A 26,511-nucleotide genomic window follows, 5' to 3' on the forward strand; every position below is an offset into this window, starting at 1 on the left:
GCCACAACTATTTTTGAAAAGCATTGAAAGTACTCAATTATCTGAGGTTCTCCCCTAGCCCCCAGCAGAAGCCTGACCCCCCACAATGTCCTATTTACGGGGTATTTTTAACCGTGATTTTCCAAGAAAAGCTTGACAACTTGGATTTCCTTAAAAAATCTCAACAACTTTGGCTGCCCCCCCCTCCCCGTAACAAAAATACTGGCTATGCCCATGGGTGCCACACCTAAATAATCTTAACAATAAATTCAGAAAAGTATGGTAATGCAGATCAGCAAATACTGCTAAGAAACTGCAGGTTATAGGGAAGAGACATGAGCAGGAACATTGGAAAGATTTTCACGTGTATGCTATAAACCCCAGAATGCTTGGTTCTATATGATAAGTGTAAGATTAGTGCTATGTCAAATGGTCTTATTTCTTGCTGTAGTCTTGTCCGCCCCCCCCCCCCCGCACTTCCTGCCCATATTCTATGAGGCAATCGCTTCCTTAAACGTCAATAGGTGCTAATCTCTGTAAGGACCAAATGACCTGCGCTGCTTTTTATTCTGTTTGCATACCTGTTGTTTCCCTAACATTTTCTCTTTTATCTCTAACTCCGTTTGTAACTGCCTTTCCAGTAGAGCAGCTTTCTCCATGATAGTTGCTATAGTAATCTCCTTCTGATGAAGCTCTTCTGTCAGGTCAGAGATTTCCGTCCTCATTCTTTCCACCTCAGAGCGATGGGACTGTTCTTCCTGATAAAGGCGGCCCCTTATCTGCAGCAAATAGGGAAGAATGAGCGCTGTCATTGCAGATAGCATCGTTTTTTTCACATACCACCAACTTTTGGGGTTCTCTGTTTCCAACACAGCAGGCCTACCAGCCATGCTAGCGATAGCGCAGAGATTTAGAAAGGCTTACGATTCAGACCAGCTTCTCTGTGTTTCAGTTTAGAGTTCACGCTTTCCACCTCCTCTCTTGTTTAAACGCTACATGCCAAGAATCATAGGAGCCAACTCTGAGTGGGCATGAGGGCTTCGGCCCCCACAATAAAATATTTGAGGAGGCCGAGCCCCCACAAAGTTGACTAGCATTCCCATTCAAATGGTGTGTGTATACTGTGTCATGTGATTGATTTTGCGGGGCGGGGCTTACCTGGGCCCCTACAATATTTTATTCAAGTTGGCACCCCTGCCGAAAGGAAGTCAAGTGAAAGAAAATTTACCCACCAATGTTAATGTACCCGGCAGTCCAACCTCTGATATTTTATAACAGTGGGGGGGAACCTTTTTCAGACCAGGGGCCACATTTCCTTCTATACAACCTTCTTGGGGCCACATGGCAATGGGGCGTGGCCAGAGGCAAAAGTGGGTGGAGCAACAGATGCGGTCAAGTTGTATCATTGTTTGTAGCCAGTGGCCATTATGATATAAATATAAAATGAAAATGCAAGTTAAATTATCCAGGGAAGCAAACTTCTATTTGACAGAATGCCTGGTTTTAATAACTGTGTTGTGCATTTTATTTTCATAGAACCATAGAACTTTAGAGTTGGAGGGGACAATGAGAACCATCTAGTCCAACCCCTTGCAATGCAGGAATCTATTGCTCAATGTGGGGCTCAAATTCACAACCCCGAGATTAAGAGTCTCATGCTGTACTGACTTGAGCTATCCCAGTTATATATCTTGTTTGTTTGTTTTCTAATGGTTTCAGCTACACAAATAAATATTCGTAAAAAACGCAAATGTGTGAATCACAGAAAACGCGATGAATGTAAGTTTTTACCTTTGTACAATAGGCTAGTACATCCTAAATATCTTCGCAGATGCTTACGAAAAGCTTGGCTTGTCACTCAACATCAAAAAAAATAAATCAAAGTGCTGCACCAACAAGTACAAAATAACCCCTCTGCAGCGCCACAAATCCAACTCAGTGGTTTAACATTGGAAAATGTTGATCACTTCTCCTACCTAGGCAGTTATCTTCCCACAAGGGTCAACATGGATGCCGAAATCCAGCATCGCCTGAGCTCTGCGAGTGCGGCTTTCTCCCGATTGAAGTGCAGTGTTTGAGGACCGGGACATTCGCAGGGAAACCAAAATGCTTGTTTACAAAGCTATTGTACTACCAACCTTACTGTATGCTTGTGAAACATGGACCATTTACAAACGCTGTCTCCAACTTCTCAAAAGATTCCATCAAAAGTGTCTCAAAAAAACTTACACATCACTTGGGAAGACAGGCAAACTAATATCAGTGTACTGGATGAAGCAAAGATCACCAGTGTTGAAGCAATGATTTTTCAACATCAACTTCATTGGACTGGTCATGTTGTGCGGATGCCTGATTATCGTCTTCCAAAGAAACTACTCTATTCCAAACTTAAAAATGGAAAGCGTAATGCTGGTGATCAACAAAAGAGGTTTAAAGACTATCTCAAGGGAATTCTAAAAAAATGTAGTATAAACACCGACAACTGGGAAACACTGGCCTATGAGCGCTCCAGTTGGAGAACAGCCTTTACCAAAGGTGTCATGGGCTTTGATGACACTCGAACTCAGGATGCAAGGGAGAAACATGCTAAGAGGAGGTCAAGCTTGGCAAATCCACACCGTGATCAACTCCCACCCAGAAACCTATGTCACCACTGTGGAAGGACATGTGGGTCCAGAATTGGCCTCCACAGTCACTTGTGAACTCATTATTAAAACCGTGTTTATGGAAGACAATCTTACTCGGCTACAAGTGATCACCAAAGAAGAAGAAGAGGAAGGCTAGTTTCTAACACATTCCTCTTTATCTACCACCCAGATGAGCAAGAGGCATTTTCAGAGGTCAAGGACACATCCCAGCCAGTCAAAAACATTCAGAATTTGGAGCAGGATTGTTATGTACTGAGTTGAATAGGATCCAAACTGCAGCAGTCTGATTGGTCCTAGAACAATAGGATCCAAAAGGCAGCAGTCTGATTGGTCCTAGAACAATACAGCAGTATGATTGGTTGGCAGGAACCACCCAATCATGCTCCAGATAGAAGTGAATCCACAACCTGATTGGCTTACAGTAGAATTCCGGAATTAGCCAATCATGTGCAGCCCATTCATTCATTCCTCCTCACCACTATGAGCTGAATAAAGAGCATGAAATCACTTTGCGACTCTGAGTATATTTCAAGGATGCAACCTGGGGAGATTTCTGAGAGGCATGGAGACACGGAGGTCCCTATTTTGCTCCCTGCTTACTACTGTTTTAAAACATTCATAGGATGAAAGTGGTTGGTGGGCTATCAAGCTGCATATATTGCCTTGTTGGTCCTTCACTTTACTGTGATCACCACACAGCAAACGCGACTTGTTCTGTTCAGTTCTGAACAGAATTGCAAAATGCCATTTTTGGCATTCGCAAAAACAGAAGGATATCTGCATCAGCAAACAAATGCTCAGAGTATGTTCCGTCAATGCTGTTGATGTCACAAAGTGTAACGTTACACTGTTTGGACATGATGTTGAGCAATTCGTACCCTGGAGAGTGAGCATCAGGCAAGCAGTTGTATGTAGATTCCCTTCTGCACTCTTATTTACGGAGAAAACTCAGACACAGGGACATCCTTCACCTTGCAATTCAAGGTATTCTCTTATCCCTGCCGCGAAGAGAGTGGGAAGGAGTTTGGGATAGCAAGCCCAGAAGTCAAGGGCCCACCCCCAAATTTTCTCCAAGGAGAATCCGGAGAGGCAAAGGAATTTTCCAAAAGGGCTAAATGGTTAGAAACTACTTATATCAGCTTTAAAAGCAGGTTGCAGGTAGTAACTGGAGTCTACTGTTCCCCCTCTAAGCAAGGAAAGTCAATAGTTAAATTACCAGGTACTACCAGAAATAACTTTTAGCAGCTCACTAAAGAGAAAACATGATAAAAATAAATAAAGGCTATGCTGACATAGTGTTACCAAAAAAAAAAAAAAAAGGCCCACTCTCAGAGAAAATAAGCTTGCCACTAGTGTTATTTAATGGGTTGTTCTATGCTATTAGCTTTGAAGGTCACATTTCCTGTACCGCTTTGCTCTCCCCCGAGAGTATAAAGAAGCTTGTGGGTTTTCATAAGTTTTCTGCCAATAACAAATAGCAAGATGCCAATAAATCCTCCTGTTTCTTAGAACAATACAGCCCTTCTGGATGCCAATATAAAAAGGGCCAATCAAGCAACGTTCAGTTGTATTCTGTTTCCTTATGAATTGCCATTGATTTTCATTGCACTCTTACATGCAATTTGCCCCTTTGGCGATATTAAGGGTTACTGGGCACATGCTTCATACACGCTGGAGATGCGTTTCAAAGTCGCTAAGAACCAAGGATGTCTCTCGCTAAGAACCAAGGATGTGGGGGACTCCCTGGTCCTGAATGGGGTAACTGTGCCCCTGAAGGACCAGGTGCGCAGCCTGGGAGTCATTTTGGACTCACAGGTGTCCATGGAGGAGCAGGTTAATTCTGTGTCCAGGGCGGCTGTCTACCAGCTTCACCTGGTATGCAGGCTAAGACCATACCTGCCCGCAGACTGTCTCGCCAGAGTGGTGCATGCTCTATTTATCTCCTGCTTGGACTACTGCAATGCGCTCTAAGTGGGGCTACCTTTTAAGGTGACTCAGAAACTGCAATTAATCCAGAATGCGGCAGCTAGACTGGTGACTGGGAGTGGCCGCCGAGACCATATAACACCGGTCCTGAAAGATCTTCATTGGTTCCCAGTACGTTTCCGAGCACAATTCAAAGTGTTGGTGCTGACCTTTAAAGCCCTAAACGGCCTCGGTCCTGTATACCTGAAGGAGCGTCTCCACCCCCATCATCCAGCCCAGACACTGAGGTCCAGAGCCAAGGGCCTTCTGGCGGTTCCCTCGCTGCGACAAGTGAGATTACAGGGAACCAGGCAGAGGGCCTTCTCGGTAGTGGCGCCTGCCCTGTGGAACGCCCTCCCAGCAGATGTGAAGGCAATAAACAACTATTTTACTTTTAAGAGACAACTGAAGACGGCCCTGTTTAGGGAAGTTTTTAATGTCTGACGCTGTACTGTTTTTGATATTCACTTAGAACACTTGCATTAACTGGTACAAAGCTGGAGAAGAGAGATCTGAGACCCACAATTAGCCCAGAAAGCAGCTTTCTCATGCTCCAATGTCCTTCTACAGCCTGGATCATAGTTTTTCCTTAATTGTGACCCACGGAATAAGATCAGAACATACCTGGTTCAGCTCTTTCTGCTGATTTTCCTGCTGTTGTTCCAAGGCACGTATCTGAGCTTTTTTTATTTCCAGGTCCTTGATGCATTGTGCATAAGCTGACTGAAGTCTTGAAAGAAAGAAAGCTATTACAAGTCCAGATTTCCCTTCTTAAAAAACAAACAAACCCAAATTTATTGCCTTATTATATGAAACACATTACATTATGTTTATATGACACTACACATAGTGTAGGCATTCCCAAACTGTTTTTAGTAAATACTAGTGTGCTGAGATGGGATGCGGGTGGCGCTGTGGGTTAAACCACAAAGCCTAGGACCTGCCAATCAAAAGGTCGGCGGTTCGAATCCCCGCAACAGGGTGAGTTCCCGTCGTTCGGTCCCAGCTCCTGCCTACCTAGCAGTTTGAAAGCACCCCTAAGTGCAAGTAGATAGATAGGGACCGCTTTCTAGCGGGAAGGTAAATGGCGTTGCTGTGTGCTGCGCTGGTGCTGGCTCGCCAGATGCAGCTTCGTCACGCTGGCCACGTGACCCGGAAGTGTCTTCGGACAGCGCCGGCTCCCGGCCTCTTGAGCGAGATGAGCGCGCAACCCTAGAGTCGGTCACGACTGGCCCTGATGGGCAGGGGTACTTTTACCTTTACCTTAGTGTGCTGAGAGGGTGAAAAAATTGTAAAAATATTTAGAGGTTCCTACAAGTTGCTTCTTCCTATCAGGGGCCACACTCAGGTCAGTGGACTCAAGACAGAAACCATTCAGGGCATAAAGAATGAAATGTGCCCCCAATTTTGTCAGAAAGAAAGTGTGTTTCAAGCATCAGCAATTGTGAAAAGCTAGGTTGGCAAGTATTGTTTACAAATACATTATTAGACTGGGTTGGGGGTGGAAGGCTGCTGTTGCAAATACGCTGGCAAGGGAGCGAGTCCTATGGAACACAGTGAGACTGACTTCTGAGTAGCGCAGTAGGATTGTGTCGCGCTGAACTCAGCCCAAATGAGGAAGCTTTGCAACACACTTCGGAAAGCTGTGGCTGGTGCAAGCTCTAGGCTACGGGGGGACCTTGGGCAAGTCCTCAGTGGGCCCACTGCCATATATATATATATATATATATATATATATATATATTCACAATAACCTTCAAATCAAATAATTACAGTATTACAGAAGCTTACTGCCCACCCTCTCCTCCACAGCGTTTTCACTCAAACCTTTTCTACTGTTATACAGTGGTACCTCATGGCAGATGAAGGTGATAGACTACATGGGCTTGGCAGAAATGACGAGCAGAATCCGAAACCAGGGAAGAGAGGCAGCGCAAGAAGAATGGAAAAAATTCAAGGACTATTTAAAGAAATATTACAAAGTTAATGAAAGTTAGAATGATGTTGGACTGGAAAGTAAATGGTTACTATTAGCAATGGTTAAGACAAGGAGAATAAGGAAGAATAGTCTAAATTTAAATTAAAATAAGGGAAGATTTGCTGAACAATCGATAAGAATTTGGAATACAGAAAGGGGAGGCATGAGGAAGTCGGGGAAGAAAGGTATATGAAATTAGGATATGAAATGATACATGTTTCTTGTTCTGTTTTTGTCTTTGTATGTTTATGTTTGTTGTGTTGTGTTTATATGGAAAAAATAAAAATATTATAAAAAAATATATATATATATACAGTGGTACCTCAGGTTGCATACACTTCAGGTTACAGACTCCGCTAACCCAGAAATATTGCTGCAGGTTAAGAACTTTGCTTCAGGATGAGAACAGAAATTGTGCTCCGGCGGCGTGGCGGCAGCGGGAGGCCCCATTAGCTAAAGTGGTGCACTTCAGGTTAAGAACAGTTTCAGGTTAAGTACAGACCTCTGGAATAAATTAAGTACTTAACCCGAGGTACCACTGTATTGTTATCTATTACACAAAGTTACTGTCACAATTATTTTGTCATTTTTCATCTGCTGCTTTTATCTCAACTCCTGCCCGCTGTCATGTGTTTTTTTTTTAAGTAGTCCGTGAAAGGCCTCCCCATTCTTCTATAAAAAGTTCCTCATTTTGATCTCTTAATTTTGCTGTCCGCTTTTTGCAATTCCTGCATAGCCCACTACTTTCAAAAGCCACTCCTCCTTTGCTTCCTCTCTCTTAAAGGTAAAGGGACCCCTGACCATTAGGTCCAGTCGTGGCCGACTCTGGGGTTGCGGCGCTCATCTTGCTTTATTGGCCGAGGGAGCCGGCGTACAGCTTCCGGGTCATGTGGCCAGCATGACTAAGCCGCTTCTGGCGAACCAGAGCAGCGCACGGAAATGCCGTTTACCTTCCCGTCGGAGTGGTACATATTTATCTACTTGCACTGGTGTGTTTTCAAACTGCTAGGCTGGCAGGAGCAGGGACCGAGCAATGGGAGCTCACTCCATCGCGGGGATTCGAACTGCCAAGCTTCTGATCGGCAAGCGTTTAACCTACAGCGCCACCCGTGTCTTAGGTGGCCCAAACTGCAGCATCGCCCAGAGGCAGAGAGAAGCACCCGGCTCCAGCACCTTCTCCTTGCTCCACTGCCTGTTGTTTATTCAGAGAGGGCAGGCAAACTGGCAGCAATATTAAGGACAAAGGGTAGCAGCAGTAGCCAGCAGCAGATGTTGGCAACAGGCCCCTTGCTGGGTCATGAGCTCTAACAGGGGTTCATCAGTGCTGATCCCCAATAATGGCTCTGGCTTATAACCTTAGGCTTACTAGGCATTTGGCCACAAGGGAGAAATACCAAGCACTCAGCTCCTGCCCTTTAAATGTAGTAAAATACTCGTACTGGCAACACACTGTCAGGTGCCCTGATGTGAACACAAAAAGCAACCTTAAACAACACAGTTCAGAAGCTAATTATTTCAAGGCCGAGTGCTCGAGGTTCCCAGTTATCTGCATAACGCCAGACCCCTCCGATGAACCACCGTCGCGCATGCTATCAAACAAAAGGTGTCACAAAATACAGCTATTAAACTGTCCATCCCTATCGATCAAGCTGCAAAAAAAAAAAGAATTCAGGACTCTCTTGATGACAGCTTCCCCTCCTATATTTGAAAGTGTATTAAAAGCAAATTGCTTGGTTCTTTTTAAAGTAAGAACCCAAAGAGAAAAAGGGGACAAAATTATCCTGTTCTTCCCATTCATTTGTGCTTGGGGGGCCACCTCCACTCGATTCAGTGTGGTTGCCCATCCAATTCAACGCGGCATGTGCAGGAGAACTTCCCACTGTACCGTGCCTATATTTACAATAGGAACAGTGTACATTGCTGTGCGCGTCACTATTCGCGTAGCGAACTTATATTGAGTCAGACCACTGGCTGGTGAATCCAATAAAACCAATGGACAGGTTTATCTATTTCAGTGTCTCTGCTCTGAGCAGGTCTAATGTTTGCTATCGCCACCCAGAAGCATTCACTCTCATGTCAACATGCACCAATTCACGCAGGGGAGACTTGTATTTTAAATACCTACTTCACGCGGCTTTCTTCGTTATTTTTATACTCTTCCATTTTGGCGACTTCGTTGCGCAGCTGCTGGCACTCCAGCTCGACCATATTCAAGAGATCCTCGCGTGACTTCAGTTCGTTTGTCACTTGGGCGAGCCTTGCTTCAATATTCTGAACAAAGACAAAGAAATGCGTTCAAAATGGCTACCCAGTGATGGCTTAACAGAAGGTGGTTCTGTCACACTAAGAACCCCAGTGTCTGTAAACTAGCAATTCACATATGCCATGGCTTGTAATAAACTTTTGAAAGATGTTATTCCGCTCTTCACCTCTTTTTTTAAATTTTTGTTTCCCTAAGATTTTCCACTTGCAAACTTCTCTCTGCAGAAAAGTCTCTTGGAAACCAAACAAGTCCACTCACCTCTCTTGGTGCAGGACGGCAGAGGCTTCACTGGGGCCCTGACGAGGGAACTGGAACAGCGGCTCCCTTCCTGGTAGGCGGTGGGGGCTTAAGCCTATCAGGAACTGGATCCTAGCCTGAACCCGGCTTTGAAGAATGGGGATGCAGGCGGTGCCAATGGAGCAGGTAGGCTTCCATCGGATCTGCCCCCTGCCCATTTAAGCATTGGACGTAACTGGCTGTACGTTTGAAAAAATAATATATACCATTCATTGTATTGAATTGTAGATTTCAACAAAAGTAGAAGACCCAGTGGATCAGTTCATTCTCTAATCAGTTTATGCATAAGGTCCATATATGTGAAAGTGTCTATTCCACCTGTCTGTTCATAGAGTCCAACAGTCCACAAGAAAGGTTGTTGCAGTTCCACAGAATTAGCCTTGTTTCGCCGTCAGTTTGTACTACAGTGGTACCTCAGGTTAAGTACTTAATTCATTCCGGAGGTCCGTTCTTAACCTGAAACTGTTCTTGACCTGAAGCACCACTTTAGCTAATGGGGCCTCCTGCTGCCGCCGGGCCGCCGGAGCACCATTTCTGTTCTCATCCTGAAGCAAAGTTCTTAACCCGAGGTACTATTTCTGGGTTAGCAGAGTCTGTACCCTGAAGCGTATGTAACCCGAGGTACCACTGTATCCTCAAAGTAGTTAACAAACTTTTGTTGAAATCTACAATTCAATACAATGAATAGTATATATTATTTTTTTCAAACGTACAGCCGGTTACGTCTTGTGTGTTTATTGAATATGTTTCATGTAACCAGAGGTTTGTTGTTGTTTTGCGCATTTAAGCACTGGGGCAATCCTTTGTTTTGGATGGAGGGGAGGTTGTAGTGTCTGCCTGCCCCTCCAAACGCTGGGGTATCCTGTTAAAGGGAACTGGGGGGAGTGGCCATGTCTGCATCCCTGGGGGAGGCATGCGAAGGCACTCCCCCAGACGGTGGTCCTTGCAGGGGTCATCCTATTTGACGTAAGTCTTAGGAACCCCCCTCTGGATTGAACACATGGCAGGATCAGGTTAAGATTATTTTTTTTTATGCCACCGTGTTAGGAAGATAAGAAGCTGTCTGATATTGAGTCAGGCCAAGGATTTATTTTTTATTTATTTCATAAAATTTATATTCTGCTTGATTGTAAAAAAAAAGAAAAGAAATACAGTGGTACCTCGGGTTAAGAACTTAATTCGTTCCGGAGGTCCGTAGTTAACCTGAAACTGTTCTTAACCTGAAGCACCACTTTAGCTAATGGGGCCTCCTGCTGCTGCTGTGCCGCCGGAGCACAATTTCTGTTCCCAGCCTGAAGCAAAGTTCTTAACCCGAGGTACTATTTCTGGGTTAGCAGAGTCTGTACCCTGAAGCGTATGTAACCCGAGGTACCACTGTACCCTCAAAGTAGTTAACAAACACAATCCATCTTGCTCAGTTTTTACATTGACTGGCAGTGACTGGCAGTGAGGGCTTCCTACAGAGGACACTCTTAGCTCTACCCAGAGACGCCAGGGATTGAACCTGGAACCTTCCATGTTGAAAGCAGATGGTCAACTGTTTTTATGTGATGATCACATGGAGGCTTTTTGGGGGAAGAGTCAACATACAGACACACTGGGCACAATGCAATGCAGAGACAGACTTGGAACCTGGTGTTTTGAGAAGTTCCATGCAGAGACTGCTTCTCAGTCCCTACATTCAACATCCAACTCTCGTATCTGCGTTAACAAGACATATATAGGTTTTATATCAGTGGCTTTCACTGAAGAACCCTGGGAACTGCAGCTTGGTAGGGCAAGAATTTCTTCCTAGAGATCCCTAGTCCTCCATCACATAAATACATGCCCAATATTTTCTTGGGAAAGGGAATGGCTGTTTAAACCAATTTAAGTCTGTAATTTAGAAGCAGCCCCCTCAAAAAAAAAAAAAAAAAAAAAAAAGATCTCCCAGAAATACATTCACCATATTTGGAATTATATGTTTTACTGTTATGGTAAGTGGTAACCGTGTTATCCACAAGGCAAGCTATACCATATGACGGTAACAAACTAAATTATATCAACAGCCATATCATCCGTCAACAGGAGAAGGAGAAAGGCTGCAGATTTCAGCACTGGAACGTGCAAGTGTGGGAGTTATTGCTTCCATTTATTTGACTACATTTCAAACTGAAATGCCAAACTTTTGAAAGCTTCTGAAATAGTCATGGTGGTGACTCACAACTCCAAAAATGATCTGCTGCGATATGGAAAACAAGTGCCTTGAGAGGCAGAGAGGCTTTTTGGAGACTTTTTCGAAATGGTAGAAGGGGAAGGGAAGAGAACTAACTACACTGAATGAATGGAACATGCATCCCATATGAAAATTAATGAAGAGATGATTCACTGACCACTGTCCTCTACAATTCAATAGTGGTTCCATCATAACCCTACCCAAACACAGGTAAGGAGTTGCACAGAAGCAATCTACTCATTATTAGAAAAAAGGGGGTCTCTTTAAAGGGATGCCGGTCTCACAAGATCATGGGAGACCATACAAAGGCGAGATGTTTTAGTTTGCTTGTTCACTTCTGCCCCAAAGTGAGAGAAGGGGGAGGAAGGAAGTGAGCCCCAGGGTCATTCTTCATCTCCAGTGTGGTGTAGTGGTTAAGAGCGGTGGACTCGTAATCTGGGGAACCGGGTTCGCTTCCCCGCTCCTCCACATGCAGCTGCTGGGTGACCTTGGGTCAGTCACACTTCTCTGAAGTCTCTCAGCCCCACTCACCTCACAGAGTGTTTGTTGTGGGGAGGAAGGGAAAGGAGAATGTTAGCCACTTTGAGACTCCTTCGGGTAGTGATAAAGCGGGATATCAAACCCAAACTCTTCTTCCTCCCAGGTACAATCCCAACTCATAGACCCTATGAGCAAAGCCAGGTCAAGCTCATTTGCGGCCACAGGTGAAAATGACCCTCCTTTCCAATGGCAACCACTTCCGGCTATTTTGAAGGGGCTGTTGGGCCATTTATTTGCAAGAGAAAATGGAATGCAATTAGCAGAAGAAGGGAGGGGGTACAACTCCTTCAGGTGCTTCAAGGAGCCCAGGCGTGACTGTACCATCTTCACAAGGTCATCTTCTTAATTAGCCGGGAGCCACCTGTAGTTCTGCTACTCAAATGCTTTCTAGGTTTCCCTCTTGCCTTACTCCTTTCCTGGGGAAAACCCACTCTTCAAAGGAAACATCTATCTGGAGAAAACCCAAATTGCAGTTTGCACCAATTGAGCGTTAAAGAGCCGTTTTCCCAGGGGCGGGTGGAGCTGAGAGCCAAGAGGAGGAGCACCCCAGAGTTCAAGGGCACGTTCCAGCCAGGCAGAAGCACCCAAGGAGGGTATGAAGCAAAGCTGGAGAGGGGCTGTGCCAGGGACAAGTCCAAAGGTTTCTAACATTTGCACTAGACAATACTGGGGAGAGAAAAGTCGGACGTGCATAGCTATTTTTAGAAGCATTCCTACCATCTACTATAATACCTAGACGCAGCCATCTGTACTATATGGTGTCTTGGGTAGCTGCTGTTGCTTCGCCCTCTGCTGGTCCTTTTATTTTATCTGAGCTTTAAAAAAATGCAGCTGCTTCGCAAAGTGGAGTCGGGTGGGGAAAGTACACATGGTTATAGCTGGGGTACTAGAGTCTGTTAGTGAATATTAGAAACTAAAGAGCAGTAGTATTTGTATAATATTTGGGATCTGAAGGGGAAATGCAAGCTGCACAACTGGGCCAGGCTGGCTGGGCTAGCTGAGTGCAGAGCTATTAAGCCAGAGGTTTTCAACCTTTAGAGTCCACGGCTCCCTTGGCCAACTACATTCTTTCTGTGGCATCCCTGTGGGGTTCAGGAGCCCAGTTATGTCACCCCTTGCCTGCAGAGCGGGCAGCCTCTTGCCCTTTTTCAAACACCCTCCCTTGCGGAGTTTTCCCTCAGCCTCCTCTCCTTTCCCCTCTCCCTTGGGAGTCCCTCTGGGCGGCCACTGCTGCCACCCGGTCTCTGAGCTGCCGCCTCCCCCCGCCCCAAAGAGAGGTGCCTCTTCCCACTGCCCCACAAGGGCCTGGGAAGCACTCTCTGGCTAGCCCCAGAGGCACCATTCGCCTGGGGAGCTTGTAAACCAGGGCCGTGGCAACAAACAGCTGTGCAAGCCTTTGGGAGGCAGAGATGTGAGAGGGCATCAGAGGAGGGAGGGAGGGAAAGAGGGAAAGAGGGACAGAGGCCAGTGTTGCCCACGGCACCCCTGGCCATCATTCAAGACACCCCAGGATGCCACAGCACACTGGTTGAAAACCCTGTATTAAGCAACAATGGGGAGACAGGTGCTGGACCATTTAGGCCAACGCAAAAAGCTATCCTCCCCAGGAGTGATAGGAGATTTGGGAGGTTGCCGGGGGCAGGGCGTGGTGTTACAGGAAAACGTGTCCATTACTTTTCCGTCTGCACCTTCTCGTGGATCTTTCTTACAAAATCTGGATACAGTGGTACCTTGGATTAAGAACTTAATTCGTTCTGGAGGTCCGTTCTTAATCTGAAACTCTTCTTAACCTGAGGTACCACTTTAGCTATTGGGGCCTCCCACTGCCACCGTGCAATTTCTGTTCTCATCCTAAAGCAAAGTTCTTAACCCGAGGTACTATTTCTGGGTTAGCGGAGTCTGTAACCTGAAGCGTCTGTAGCCTGAAGCATATGTAACCCGAGGTACCATTATATATTTTAGATTCAAAACTTATCTTTTCCCCACAAGTAAGCTTTCGGTGAAGGTGGCGGGAATGGTTGCATCAGAATTGGCAAATAAGGAGCAAGTGAGAGGTACCAACCCCCCTGTTTCCGACTCCTCTTTTGACTTGTTCCAGCCATATCCATCTACATTCCAAGGCAACCCTGGGACCATGGATTATTATTACTATTACCAGTGCTTTCCCCCCCTAAAAATGCGTTTAGGGGTACTCTCATTTTGACTCAAGAAAACCACCATTTTATAGTTCAAATTGGGGAAAATAAATACAGTAAATGGACAAAAGTACAAAGATTCACAAAATGTTTAAGCGTTTGCATACCCCTGCGTACCCCCAGAAAAAAAGCACATTATTATTATTATTAACCCGTCCATCACCCTACGGTGCCAAGGTCGGCCACAGCAATTTAAAATCAAGAGCAGTTTAAAACAAATTGCAATCACAAGAGTAGGGTACACACCATAAAAACATAGCTCTCAAGTGTCAAAGGCCAGGGTAAATTAATGTAATTTCAGCATAGGACAAAAAGCGTGCAGTGAAGGTGTCGGATGCACGTCTGTAAGGAGCGAGTTCCACAGCTTAGGGACTGACCACAGAGAATGCCCTCTCCTGGCACACGCACTCCAGCTTCTGAGGGTAGTGGCACTACCAAGAGCCCCCCCCCCCACCCCGCTGATCTTAACACCTGGGAAGGTCCTTATTACAGCCGCTGGCTCTTTACCTGGCACTTCCTTTGGTACATTTTCACTTCCTGCTGGAGCTTTCGGTTTTCCTCCTGCAGCCTGTTCCTGCTCACGGCTATTTCGCTCACGGTCGACTTCAGTTTTTCCATAAAGAGCTCACTCCTTTCGGTGGGTTCCGCAAGGACGTCACGCTGAACGCCGGGCTGCTCGGTTTGGCACTGGCTGCAGGTACCCGCGTCGTCTTGGCTTAGCTTCTGGCACTGCGTCTGGATTTGACAGTGCTGCGCTTGCTTCTGGCGAGACAAGGAAAACGGCCTGCATGAAATCCATCTCTTTTGCACAGAGGTGCCTCTCCCTTTCTGTGAGTTGCCTTCTGTTCAGAAATTTAGAACTTTGAAGCAGAAATCCAACACTGGAGAAAGTATTACCGTATTTTTCGCTCTATAAGACGCGCCAGACCATAAGACGCACCTAGTTTTTGGAGGAGGAAAACAAGAAAGAAAATATTCTGAATCTCAGAAGCCAGAACAGCAAGAGGGATTGCTGCACAGCGAAAGCAGCAATCCCTCTTGCTGTTCTGGCTTCTGGGATAGCTGCACAGCCTGCATTTGCTCCATAAGACGCACACACATTTCCTCTTACTTTTTAGGAGGGAAAAAGTGAGTCTTATAGAGCAAAAAATACGGTATTTTTTTGACAGTAGGTTTCTGACATAAGACTCGCTACCAGACTTGTACGCTCCTGAGACTTGGGCCAGGCTACCACTGTGGTCCCCAGTGGTCCCCACACATTTGAACATGGGGAGGCAGGTTACACAGGACAGATCTACACAACTGCAATGGGTCGCAGGCAATTCCCTATAAAGTGAGAGTGGGGTGGAGATTTAAAAGATGGCACGGTGATGCCCCCTACAATCACTCCTTCCCCGGTTAATTTTTCTCCTGGGACTACATAGGAAGCTGCCTTATGATGAGTTGGACTATTGCTCCATCTATCTCAGTGCTGTCTGCACTGACTGGCAGCGGCTCTATAAGGTTTCAGACAATAGCCTCTCCCACCCCGACCTGGAGATGCCAGGGACTGAAATAGGACCTTATACCACTGAGATGCAGCTCACAGTTTCAGGGATTAAAAACAGGGCTGCGGAAAAACTTCAGCTCCTGCTCCTGTGCTTTTAAATCTCCCTGTCCTCCCACTTTTTTAAAAAAAACCAATTAATTGTTATTAGTTTTCAAAAAATTTAATGAATCTACACCCAGCTAATTCAATACAAATTACAGTGGTACCTCAGGTTAAGTACTTAATTCGTTCTGGAGGTCCGTTCTTAACCTGAAACTGTTCTTAACCTGAAGAACCACTTTAGCTAATGGGGCCTCCTGCTCCACCCCGCTGCCGGAGCACGATTTCTGTTCTCATCCTGAAGCAAAGTTCTTAACCTGAGGTAATATTTCTGGGTTAGCGGAGTCCGTAACCTGAAGCGTATGTAACCTGAAGTGTATGTAACCCGAGGTACCACTGTACAAAGTTGACTTCCCCTCCTGTTTTCCGCGGTGTTTCCCTTCTCCTCCCTTCTTGCTGCATTGTAGTGCGCACAATCCTTTGCTTAAAATAGCTTAACATCTTATCATTAATTATCTTTTTCCTTCATCCTTTTCTATTGGCTGTTCCCACTTTTGTGGCGATTTGCACAAGCCGCAATGGACTGTGCTGCTTTCGTGTCCAGCCGGTGGAGGTTGGACCATTACGGCAAAGAAGGCATTCCCCCACCAATTGCAACCCCAGCTGACCACGTCTACTTCCCTCCATTCCAACTGTCCACTTCCTCTTCCTTAGCCTCATTGTTGCCCCCTGTGGAACTCAGCATGGAGGAGAATGGAGACAAAACAGGAATGAGCTGGCCCTGCCTGCCATTGCCTCTAGCGCCACCTACTGCCAGTCTCCCTGCCTTCTGCCCTACCAGCCCTAATGGGCACCAGCCGCCGCCCGTGCATGCTATGAACGCACCCACACCTGCAATTGTTGCCTGTTTTGAGGAGGCTAGGAAAGCTGATGACAAACAGTAAGAACATCCCAATACAAATGTGACAATAAATGGCTACGTGTAGTTAAACCCATTGCACAACAGAGGCACATAATTTAGCCGTATAAAAATAAAACCCTCATCACCTGCTACCTTTGTTTTGTTTGATTATGTTCCATTGATTTCGCCGAGCGTTTCTTACATGCCTTTTTTCGAGGGCAGAAATGCACTCATGGCTCTCTGATTGACACCCAACAAGCCAGGCAGGAAAACGATGTTACTATGGTAATTGTGCTGCTCTGAGAATGCTGGACATCTGCTTTATCCACATCAAAGGCAGAGTCCATTAAATCAGACAAAAATATGAAAATGAGAGTGACCCAGTCCATTATTCTCAAGCTCGTTCTTCTAATCCAATACTCTGTAATTTAGTAAACCCTACAGAGTGCACTGAGCAACAAAAATGGGGGGGGGGTGGCTAATTGAGCCCAAGTATCATAGGAATTTTAAAGGTATTTTAGACTGTTCCAAGGCCATTTCTGCACGAATTATTTTCATGCGGTGCTCTTATCCTCATAATCTACATAGAGCTCTGGCTTAAGGTTACCAGACGTCCCTGTTTCCTGGGGACAGTCCCCGGATTTACAAATCAGTCCCCTGACAAAATCCATCTATTTAGTAGGAAGTTGAAAAGAGTCCCCAGATTCATTGAAAAAAAATCTGGTAACCTTAGACTCGGGCTGGCGTTTCCCATAATTCTTAAGCACTCCCCCATCTCCTTGAATGAACATGAGTTGCTGCTTTGTCCTGAATCAGTCCACCTAGCCTGGGATGCCAATAAGATACAATACAATATTGTATATAGCTTGCTCCCCACTGCGATCTATTTACAAGACCTGCTGCTTATGTACATATATTAGCATAGCCTACCTCAAAGGGCTGTTGTTGCCGATATTGATATTATTCATTTATTATTTGATTTCTTACCTGCCCTTCCCCTGTAAGGTCCCAGGGCAGGTTATAATGCTGTAAGATTCGTTTTTTGTTTTTTAAAAAACAATTTAAAGGACAAATTACAGTCACAGGAATAAGGCAGATTCTCTTGCAAAGATGAAATCATGGGGAGGGGAGGATAATGTGCAGAACCTTCAGCCCAAGAGTGGAAAAGCAAGGCATATACCATAGACTCCGGTGTATTAGACGACTGGGTGTATAAGACGACCCCTGCCAATTTGGGGGGTCGACTTATATACCCAGTCTTATACGCGGCAGCTTCGTTGGGCAGCGGCAGTGGGCGGCGGGCTCCGCGTTGGGAGGAAGCTGCCTGGCGAAGCTGCCCAGCGAACCCATACCCGGCGTATAAGACGACCCCCGACTTTTTAGAGGATTTTCTGGGGTTAAAAAGTCATCTTATACACCAGAATCTACGGTATATACATAACGTCATCCACAGCAACCCCTTTGCTTTAACTGCAACATTTCTTGGTTCTGGTATTTACAACAAAATACCCCACAAATGTTTGGTCCCAGCAAATGGTAGCACTCCTGAAGCTGCTATTAGCTGCAGAGAGAAAATACATTTGCACACACACACACACAGACACAGACACACAAGCCCATCTAAGGAAACCCGGAGCCAGGAGATCTGATCACAGATGTCCAACGTCACCTATAGTTTGGTCTTGAGAGGTAGAATCAGTGAAAATGTACCTGCTCCTGAAAGAATATGTAACATCCTCAAAACATACCCACTCCACACCTACGTGACTCCCCTGGCACTGCTCGTGAGCAGACAACAATATCCAGCACCAGTTATTTCACAAGAGAGATTGAGACGTTTACATTTTCTTACAACACAGAGACGTTTTGTGTACTTATATCAGAAAATCCTTTAACAACACTGCGTTTCAAACATTTAGAGCCTGACTTGCAATGATCTCCACATAGCCATTTCTAAAACGGTGTGATTTTGCTATCCAGACCTGCACAGTTTTAGGTACAATTTCTCTATGAAAGTAGAAACAGCAGCATGGTACCTGAAAGAGATTGCATTTCTCAGACAGCAGTTTTCGCTGAGCATCTAATGAAACGAGGTGGTTCTGATACAGCGTTTCTTGTTTATCCCACTCTCTTGATTTTGCTCTAAATTCCTGAAAAATGAAAAAAAGAGAAACCCACAAAAGAAATGAATCACATCTCTATATATGTATACTCTCTGTATACGACCAGAAAAATAATGTATGTTGCAATTTCAATGAAATACACTCAGAGTCGCAAAGTGATTTCATGCTCTTTATTCAGCTCATAGTGGTGAGGAGGAATGAATGAATATCCCCTCAAAGTATCTGCTTTATATACATTATTTACACAATGGGCTGCACATGATTGGCTAATTCCAGAATTCTACTGTAAGCCAATCAGGTTGTGGATTCACTTCTATCTGGAGCATGATTGGGTGGTTCCTGCCAACCAATCATACTGCTGTATTGTTCTAGGACCAATCAGACTGCTGCCTTTTGGATCCTATTGTTCTAGGACCAATCAGACTGCTGCAGTTTGGATCCTATTCAACTCAGTACATAACATTCAAGTATAAAGCTATTTTGGTTATTTATAACAATTAGCAACAGGGGACAAATATTGGTGGGGAGGAAGAAGTAAAAGTATAAAATGAGAACTTGAAAAGCACATTGTACATAAAGAACATAAATGGGTCAATATACATGGCTATTGAAGTAAAATGTCAGGAGCACTTCAAGTTATTGCATTAGATACTGTTAAGCTATTATTTATATAGTACTTACAAGGTACAAAGCACTTTCACAACTATCAATAATTATTAGTATTTAAATCAGGGAAGGGAAGCTTCCACCCTTCCCTCTGCCCTGCAGGGCTGTTTTCAGGAAGCCCCACCCATCTCTGATACCATACCTGATGTCAGGTGTGGGACAGGTAAGGGCAAGATTTCAAAGGAACAACTGAAGGCTTCAAAGGGCAGCATCACCTGACACCACTATTGCTTCTTTAAATAATATTAAACAATATGAATACTGGATCTATAGGATGGCAACACTGGGGAGGCCATTTTGCCAAATATTCGCCAGGAGAGGGCTAAAGTCTAACTGGCTGTCACATGGAAGATGGACCAAGCCTGCTTTTCTACTGCTCTGGACGGTGGGACCTGAATCAATGGCTTCAAGAAAGGAAATTCCTCCTAAACACTGAGGTCCAGCTCCGAAGGCCTTCGGGTGGCTCTCTCACTGCGAGAAGTGAAGTTACAGGGAACCAGGCGGAGGGCCTTCTTGGTGGTGGCGCCCTCCCTGTGGAACGCCCTCCCATCAGATGTCAAGGAGATCAAGAACTACACAGCTTTTAGAAGACATCTGAAGGCAGCCCTGTATCGGGAAGTATTTAACGTTTGGTGTTAAATTGTGTTTTCATATGTGTTGAAAGATGCCCAGAGTGGCAACCCAGCCAGATGGGTGGGGTAAAAATAATAAAATAATGATTATGATCCACCATAGCTACATGGCGCCTCCATGCTCAGTTCATGTGAACATCAGTTGTGGCAGACAAATAACACAGAAGCACTGCTGCCTTCACATCTTTATAAGCATCCTACCTGGCTAGTCAATGTTGGAAAAAGACTAAGATGGACCTTTGGACTGATCTAGCAGGGCTCTTTTTATATTCTCATGTTACGATACAATACTCTTCATTGTCATTGTCCCATACAGAACAACGAAATTGAAAAAAATCTACATAAGACATTAAGAAACCAACAAGCCTGCTATCCCAGCTATCCCAACCTGGTTAGCCCCCTAAAAACTCTGATACCCCATTTTTAAATACAATATACTCCCATAGAGACTGCTTATACTGCGTTTAAAATCAAAATGCATTTGGATAGATTTTCAGGCGGCTAGGCCTAGTCTTTATAACCCTGTACCTTCTTCCAGAAGGCAGAAGCTGAAAGAGATTATTTCCGGGGTGCGCACTATCCTGCACTATCTCTGCAGCTTTCTTATGGCACCTGGAAGCATAGATTTGATCCAAGGTGGGAAGAGTGCACCCAATTATTCTCTCCGCAGTCTTTACAACCTAGGACAATGTCCCATGAAACCTGGGGCATTTATGAATGTGTGCCTTCAAACGGCAGTAGCATATCCCCGCCATGAGGTTCTTCCCCTTCTATACTTTTCCATGTCTGCTTCGGAAGGGAATAAACAACTGCTGCTCTTCCTTGCTTTGCTTTCAGACTAAGAAGAAAATACCGTGTTTACTCTCTGTTCTCTGTATTGAGCAAAGGACAAAGCTGCCTAACTCAGCTGTTTCAGCCCAGGACAGCTGAAGTGGCTGCCCTCTGTTCCAAAAGCACTTTCTTTCGGAGGAAGCCCTGGGAAAGCAGCAGTAAATTCCTGGTGGCAAAAATGTAGGCTCTACAGTGACAAAGACAGATCCAGAGAAAAAGCCAGCAGTAAATCGGCAATTAGGTGGCAATGCGCACACCACTTCAGTAAGAAATGGTCACAAAAAGCATGTGTTTAGAATCGTAGCTAGTGCCAGTAAATATTCCCCTATATCTGAAGAACACTGTGCACCAAAAAATTCTCTATAGCCAGGGTATTTATAGCCTGTTGTGACAAACTACAGTTGGAGACAAATGATGATGATGTTGTTTCCCCCCAGAGAGCGGAAGTATATTCCTTGTGGTGTGTACACTGGTTGAGCTTCTGCTCCTGAGAAAAAGGGGCTAAGCAGCTTTTTGCACATTTCTAAAGGCGAGCAAGGGGCGCGGGTGGCGCTGTGGGTTAAACGACAGAGCCTAGGACTTGCCGATCAGAAGGTCGGCGGTTCGAATCCCCGCGATGGGGTGAGCTCCCGTTGCTCGGCCCCTGCTCCTGCCAACCTAGCAGTTTGAAAGCACAAAGTGCAAGTAGATAGATAGGTACTGCTCCGGCGGGAAGGTAAACAGCGTTTCTGTGCGCTGCTCTGGTTCACCAGAAGCGGCTTAGTCATGTTGGCCACATGACCCGGAAGCTGTACGCCGGCTCCCTCGGCCAATAAAGCGAGATGAGTGCCACAACCCCAGAGTTGGCCACGACTGGACCTAATGGTCAGGGGTCCCTTCACCTTTACCTAAAGACGGGCAAAGGGGGGGTACAATAAAGGAGACTCCGACGAAACATCAGGAAGAACTTTCTGACAGTAAGAGCTGCTCCAACAGTGGAATTGTCTCCCCCTCGGGAGGTTGTGGACTCTCCTTCCTTGGAGGTTTTTAAACACAGGTTGGATGGCCATCTGCCATGGATGCTTTACTTGAGATTCCTGAATTGAAGGGGTTGGACTAGATGACTCTTGGGGTCCCTTCCAACTCTTAGATTCAACCCAAATACCACACTGGTGGCAAGGAACAGTCCCAACCTTCCCCTCGGCAGGATTGAACCTGGCACCCCTGCCCATCCCCTGACATTGCCCAGTGATGATAAACAGGTAGGCCTGGTTTGGGAGAAAATGGCCTTGTAGGTCCAATGGGACCCTATGATGGGCTAAGACTGGCCCTTAGGGGTCTTCCCGCCCCCCCCCCCAGCAGAGTGGGTGGTAGTGCAGAGGGACACAACTGAGAAGAATCCTGTGGTCACAAGGCCTACTTTTGGAAATAGAAGAAGAAGAAGAAGAAGAAGAAGAAGAAGAAGAAGAAGAAGAAGAAGAAAGACACTCCTTTTAATACAGGAACTGACCTCCAATTTCTGGTTCAAACTGCTCAGCTGAAATGGGGCTTCTTGATTTTCTGTACATTTCTCCAAGCTGTGAGCTTTTTTTTGTTTTAATTGGTGCAGCTGTAGCTTTTCGTAGCTTTGTGTCAGCTTGGCAAACTGGAATAGGAATGAACGTCACAAACGCCTTATTTTTTTGCCTCGGTTTTGGAGGTGTAATTGGCAAAGGCAGTTAAGTTTAAATGATCTAATCAGCCATCTAATCTGGGTTGCTGGTTTTTTTTTTCTTCATTAAAAAAAGTACAGTTAACTTACGTGCATTCAAGTACAGCAACTTAACGTGCATTTAACTGGTGCACATTCGTCTTTACACACTTGGTAAATTAAAGAAAATAGGGAGGCAGAAAGGAAGGGGGCAACCGGGAAGAAAGTCTTTGGCAATCCCACCCCCCATTGAACCCAATACATTTCGACTATATTTGATTTTGGCTTTATTTGCTATCCCAGGAATGCAATCCCAGCAGAAATGGAGAGCCACCTGTACCAGCTATTACAACTAAACAGTTAAGGGTGAACAAGCCAGTGCTGTCATATAACCTGTGGTGTTAATTAACTGCACTTTAAAACACAGATTGCCTGGATATTTGCTTTATACATGTAGAGTAGAGCTTTCCAAAATCTGCGTTATAACACGTTAGTGCATCAGCTGCAGTGTGTAGGTGAGTTGTGTGAACGCTCCCTGTGCTCCTCCCAGGGCTGGAAAGGGGGTAGTTTAACATGTGGCTTGCTAGTAAAACTGATTTACTGTGTCGCGAAACAATGCATGTTTAAAAAGCGTGTGCCCAACATGATAAGTTTGGAAAGCTCTGATGTACAGGGATGTCTTGCCTGGTGTTTGTAGGAAGTGTTTTGCATCAGTTTAGCGCCATCTTGTGTTGGTGCTTTAATGGTTCTTCAGAGTTAGACAGCGGGGTTAACTAGCTTGATCCTGATCTAAAAAAATAAAAATCACCTTTGTTATCAGTTTTAAGACTGACACTTGGGTGGGGTGGGGACTGCACTAAGCTGGATAAATGTGTCACTTGTTGAAAACTCCACTAGGGTTGGTGCAAGGAGCAGGAGAACACAGACAGTGTGCCTATATGCACTCATCCTCTCTCTGTGTGTATATCCTGTGTGTTTGCACACATGAGGGGATGGGAAGGCTTATCAGCCCCTGTCCCTGGTGGGTTTGGCGAGAATGAATTGGACCCTCAGGGCGAAAAAGATCAGCCACCACCTGACTCAGTACATCACAATATAGGCAGTCATTGAGCTAGTTACAAAGCAGCCCGCAATCTACTAAACCTAGCTTGAAATATTATGAACTGTAAAATAGGAATGAGATTTCCCCTTCCTTACTTGATTCTTCAGGGCTTGAAGCTGCGTGTCATAGTTCTGAGCCATCTCATATTTTGTCTTTTGCAAACTGTCCAGTTTCTGCCTCAGTAGCCCAACCTGTATTTGAAGTGGACATGATATTGGGCATCAAAAGAGTTCCAAAAGCCAAAGGCATTTTTAAAAGCATAAAGATATCACTGCTAAAAAAAACAACAAACAGCATGCTATCAACATGTATTGCAAGTTACAGGCACGACATAATACCCATTCCACATTTGTAAGACCTTGATATTTTAGTGCACACCTACCCTTGGGAACTCCCTGCATATTGATATCAGGCAGTAGCCTTTGCTGTATGCTTTTCAGCACCTGCTAAAAACATTTTGGTTTTGGCAAGCCTACCCAGATGCATGTTCTGATCCATTTTTGTTGGACTGCGAGAATTTTACGACAAGTTGATCATAAAGGGAGATCTATGAATCTTCCGAAAAGTTTCACTTTCCCCCTACAATCCTTTTGCATTTGATTAAAGCTCAAGTCGTTACAATTCATGTTCTGAAGCTGCCTGACCGCAGCCTAAGAGACTAAATCAAAATAAGTGGTTTTGAAGTCTGTGTCTGAAAGGCACACAGTGATAGATTGAGACCATATAAGAGTGCAGCTGAGATTATCCTAATCTAAGAGGGTTCTCACGGGACGCGGGTGGCGCTGTGGGTTAAAGCCTCAGCGCCTAGGACTTGCCGATCGAAAGGTCGGCGGTTCAAATCCCCGCGGCGGGGTGCACTCCCGTTGCTCGGTCCCAGAGCCTGCCAACCTAGCAGTTCGAAAGCACCCCCGGGTGCAAGTAGATAAATAGGGACCGCTTACTGGTGGGAAGGTAAACAGCGTTTTCGTGTGCTGCGCTGGCTCGCCAGATGCAGCTTTGTCACGCTGGCCACGTGACCCGGAAGTGTCTCTGGACAGCGCTGGCCCCCGGCCTCTTAAGTGAGATGGGTGCACAACCCTAGAGTCGGACACGACTGGCCCGTACGGGCAGGGGTACCTTTACCTTTACCTTTTTAAGAGGGTTCTCACAATCTAGTAAATGTATCTTATTTCTTCTCTTTATGAGGCTATAAAAATGCTACTAATTTTACTTGTAATGAAAATAGGATCTTGGGGCAAGGGGATTTTCGTCAGGGCTATGTCAGAGCAGAAAGGGTTAAGCGCCCCCTCTCCATCCTATTGGCCCTGATCCTGCCTGCCTCTCCAGAGGCTGCTATTTGCAACTATAAAAACATTCATGCAATTGTTTGGCCTTAAAGAGTGCCTAGGAAGTTCTGAACTAGAGCTAATGTATGTAGACATGAATGAAGTGCATGTCAAATCCTTGGGTATCACATGGGTACACATAGCGCAATTCAAAAGCCATGCTGTAATAGCTGTGCACTTCAAAACAATATATTTTGTTAGGAGTAGGAACAAGCCACTCCTCCTAATTTGGAACATTCTGCTGCTGCTGCCTTTAAATGCCCTTCCCAGATGGCAGATTTGCAAGGACAGCAATGGACATCCCAGCTGGAGATGGCTCCATTTTGATCAGGAGACAGGAGCCCTCCAAGCCAACAGAATGGATCTTCCATGTGATGTTGGATTTTCTGCAGAGCATCACCAGGAAAATACGAGTGCATCTTCAAAGAGAAATTTAAAGGCAATGGGCACCTGCAGATATGGTGCTGCTCAGGTATGTTGAGTTCTCAAAAGAAATGGGATAAGTATGGGGGAAAGGCAGGAGAACGATTTGATAGGCACCCCATACAAAGAACAAACAATGGTTGGCAAACAAACAAAATTCTAGAACAAATACCTAGTGTAGCAGCATACTTACTTTCTCTGAACCAAGCTTAGAAAGGAAGCAATTGCTCCTTCTGGATTTCGTACAAAGAGTACTGATTAATAGATCTGAAGGCGAGGTGAGCGAGAGGAGAAACTGGTGAAAAAGCTTCCCCAATACATCTAATGCATTACTGCAATGGTTAGATATAAATGTGGGCTTAACTGCTTTGTGAAACTTTACGGCTGGGGCAGATGTCGGCTTGATTTCAGGTCCAAGGTAGGTAGTTTTTCACAGTTTATTATAAATTGGGTGACTTGTCCAGGATGGTGGGTCATAGTGGAATAGCTGCAAAGGGAAGGTCTATGCGTTGCAAATACCCATAGCCATTGCTTTTTTGGTAAAAAAATAAAGTAAAATAAAATGAGGTGCTGGTATCTAGCTGGCAGCAAAATAATGAGACGATGGTACTCTGCGCCAGTGAGTAAAAAGGTAAAGGGACCCCTGACTATTAGTTCCAGTCATGGCCGACTCTGGGGTTGCGGTGCTACTCTCGCTTTATTGGCCGAGGGAGCTGGCGTACAGCTTCTGCGTCATGTGACCAGCATGACTAAGTTCTGGTGAACCAGAGCAGCGCATGGAAACGCCGTTTACCTTCCCGCCGGAGCGGTACCTATTTATCTACTTGCACTTTGACGTGCTTTCGAACTGCTAGGTTGGCAGGAGCAGGGACCGAGCAACAGGAGCTCACCCTGTCGCGGGGATTTGAACCGCCGACCTTCTGATCGGCAAGTCCTAGGCTCTGTGGTTTAACCCACAGCGCCACCCGCGTTCCCTGTTCCAGTGAGTACCACCCCCCAAAAAGCACTGCTGCCAGGGTTTCAGTTGATCTTGGTGCACTTTGCAAACAGACACACTGCACTCCCTGGCAGGATTCTAGTCTGCAAGGACTAGACCATCCGTGTCAGGATAGAGGGTAACCCCATCCTGGGTTCCTGGTCATACCCGAGTGGCAAAATCTTGGGAACTGAC

At 45.4% G+C, this 26,511-nt stretch overlaps 1 protein-coding gene across 2 annotated transcripts in view; it reads right to left on the minus strand.

Annotated features, from left to right (window-relative positions):
• Nucleotides 1–26,511, minus strand: part of DEUP1 (deuterosome assembly protein 1) — a 60,096-nt gene that overhangs the window by 22,971 nt on the left and 10,614 nt on the right. Inside the window, exons 4-10 of one of the 2 annotated variants that reach the window (XM_083609908.1) lie at nt 23,688–23,783; nt 22,311–22,445; nt 18,606–18,719; nt 14,588–14,842; nt 8,696–8,841; nt 5,217–5,322; nt 561–758 (exon numbers count right to left, since the gene is read on the minus strand). In XM_083609908.1, coding sequence (XP_083466034.1) covers nt 561–758; nt 5,217–5,322; nt 8,696–8,841; nt 14,588–14,842; nt 18,606–18,719; nt 22,311–22,445; nt 23,688–23,783 — 1,050 coding nt within the window. The remainder of the gene's footprint in view (nt 1–560; nt 759–5,216; nt 5,323–8,695; nt 8,842–14,587; nt 14,843–18,605; nt 18,720–22,310; nt 22,446–23,687; nt 23,784–26,511) is intronic. The other variant, XM_083609909.1, reaches the window with a different exon arrangement.

The sequence above is a fragment of the Podarcis filfolensis genome (assembly GCF_964270895.1).
Source record: "Podarcis filfolensis genome assembly, chromosome: 4".
In the NCBI taxonomy this organism is placed as follows: domain Eukaryota; kingdom Metazoa; phylum Chordata; class Lepidosauria; order Squamata; family Lacertidae; genus Podarcis; species Podarcis filfolensis.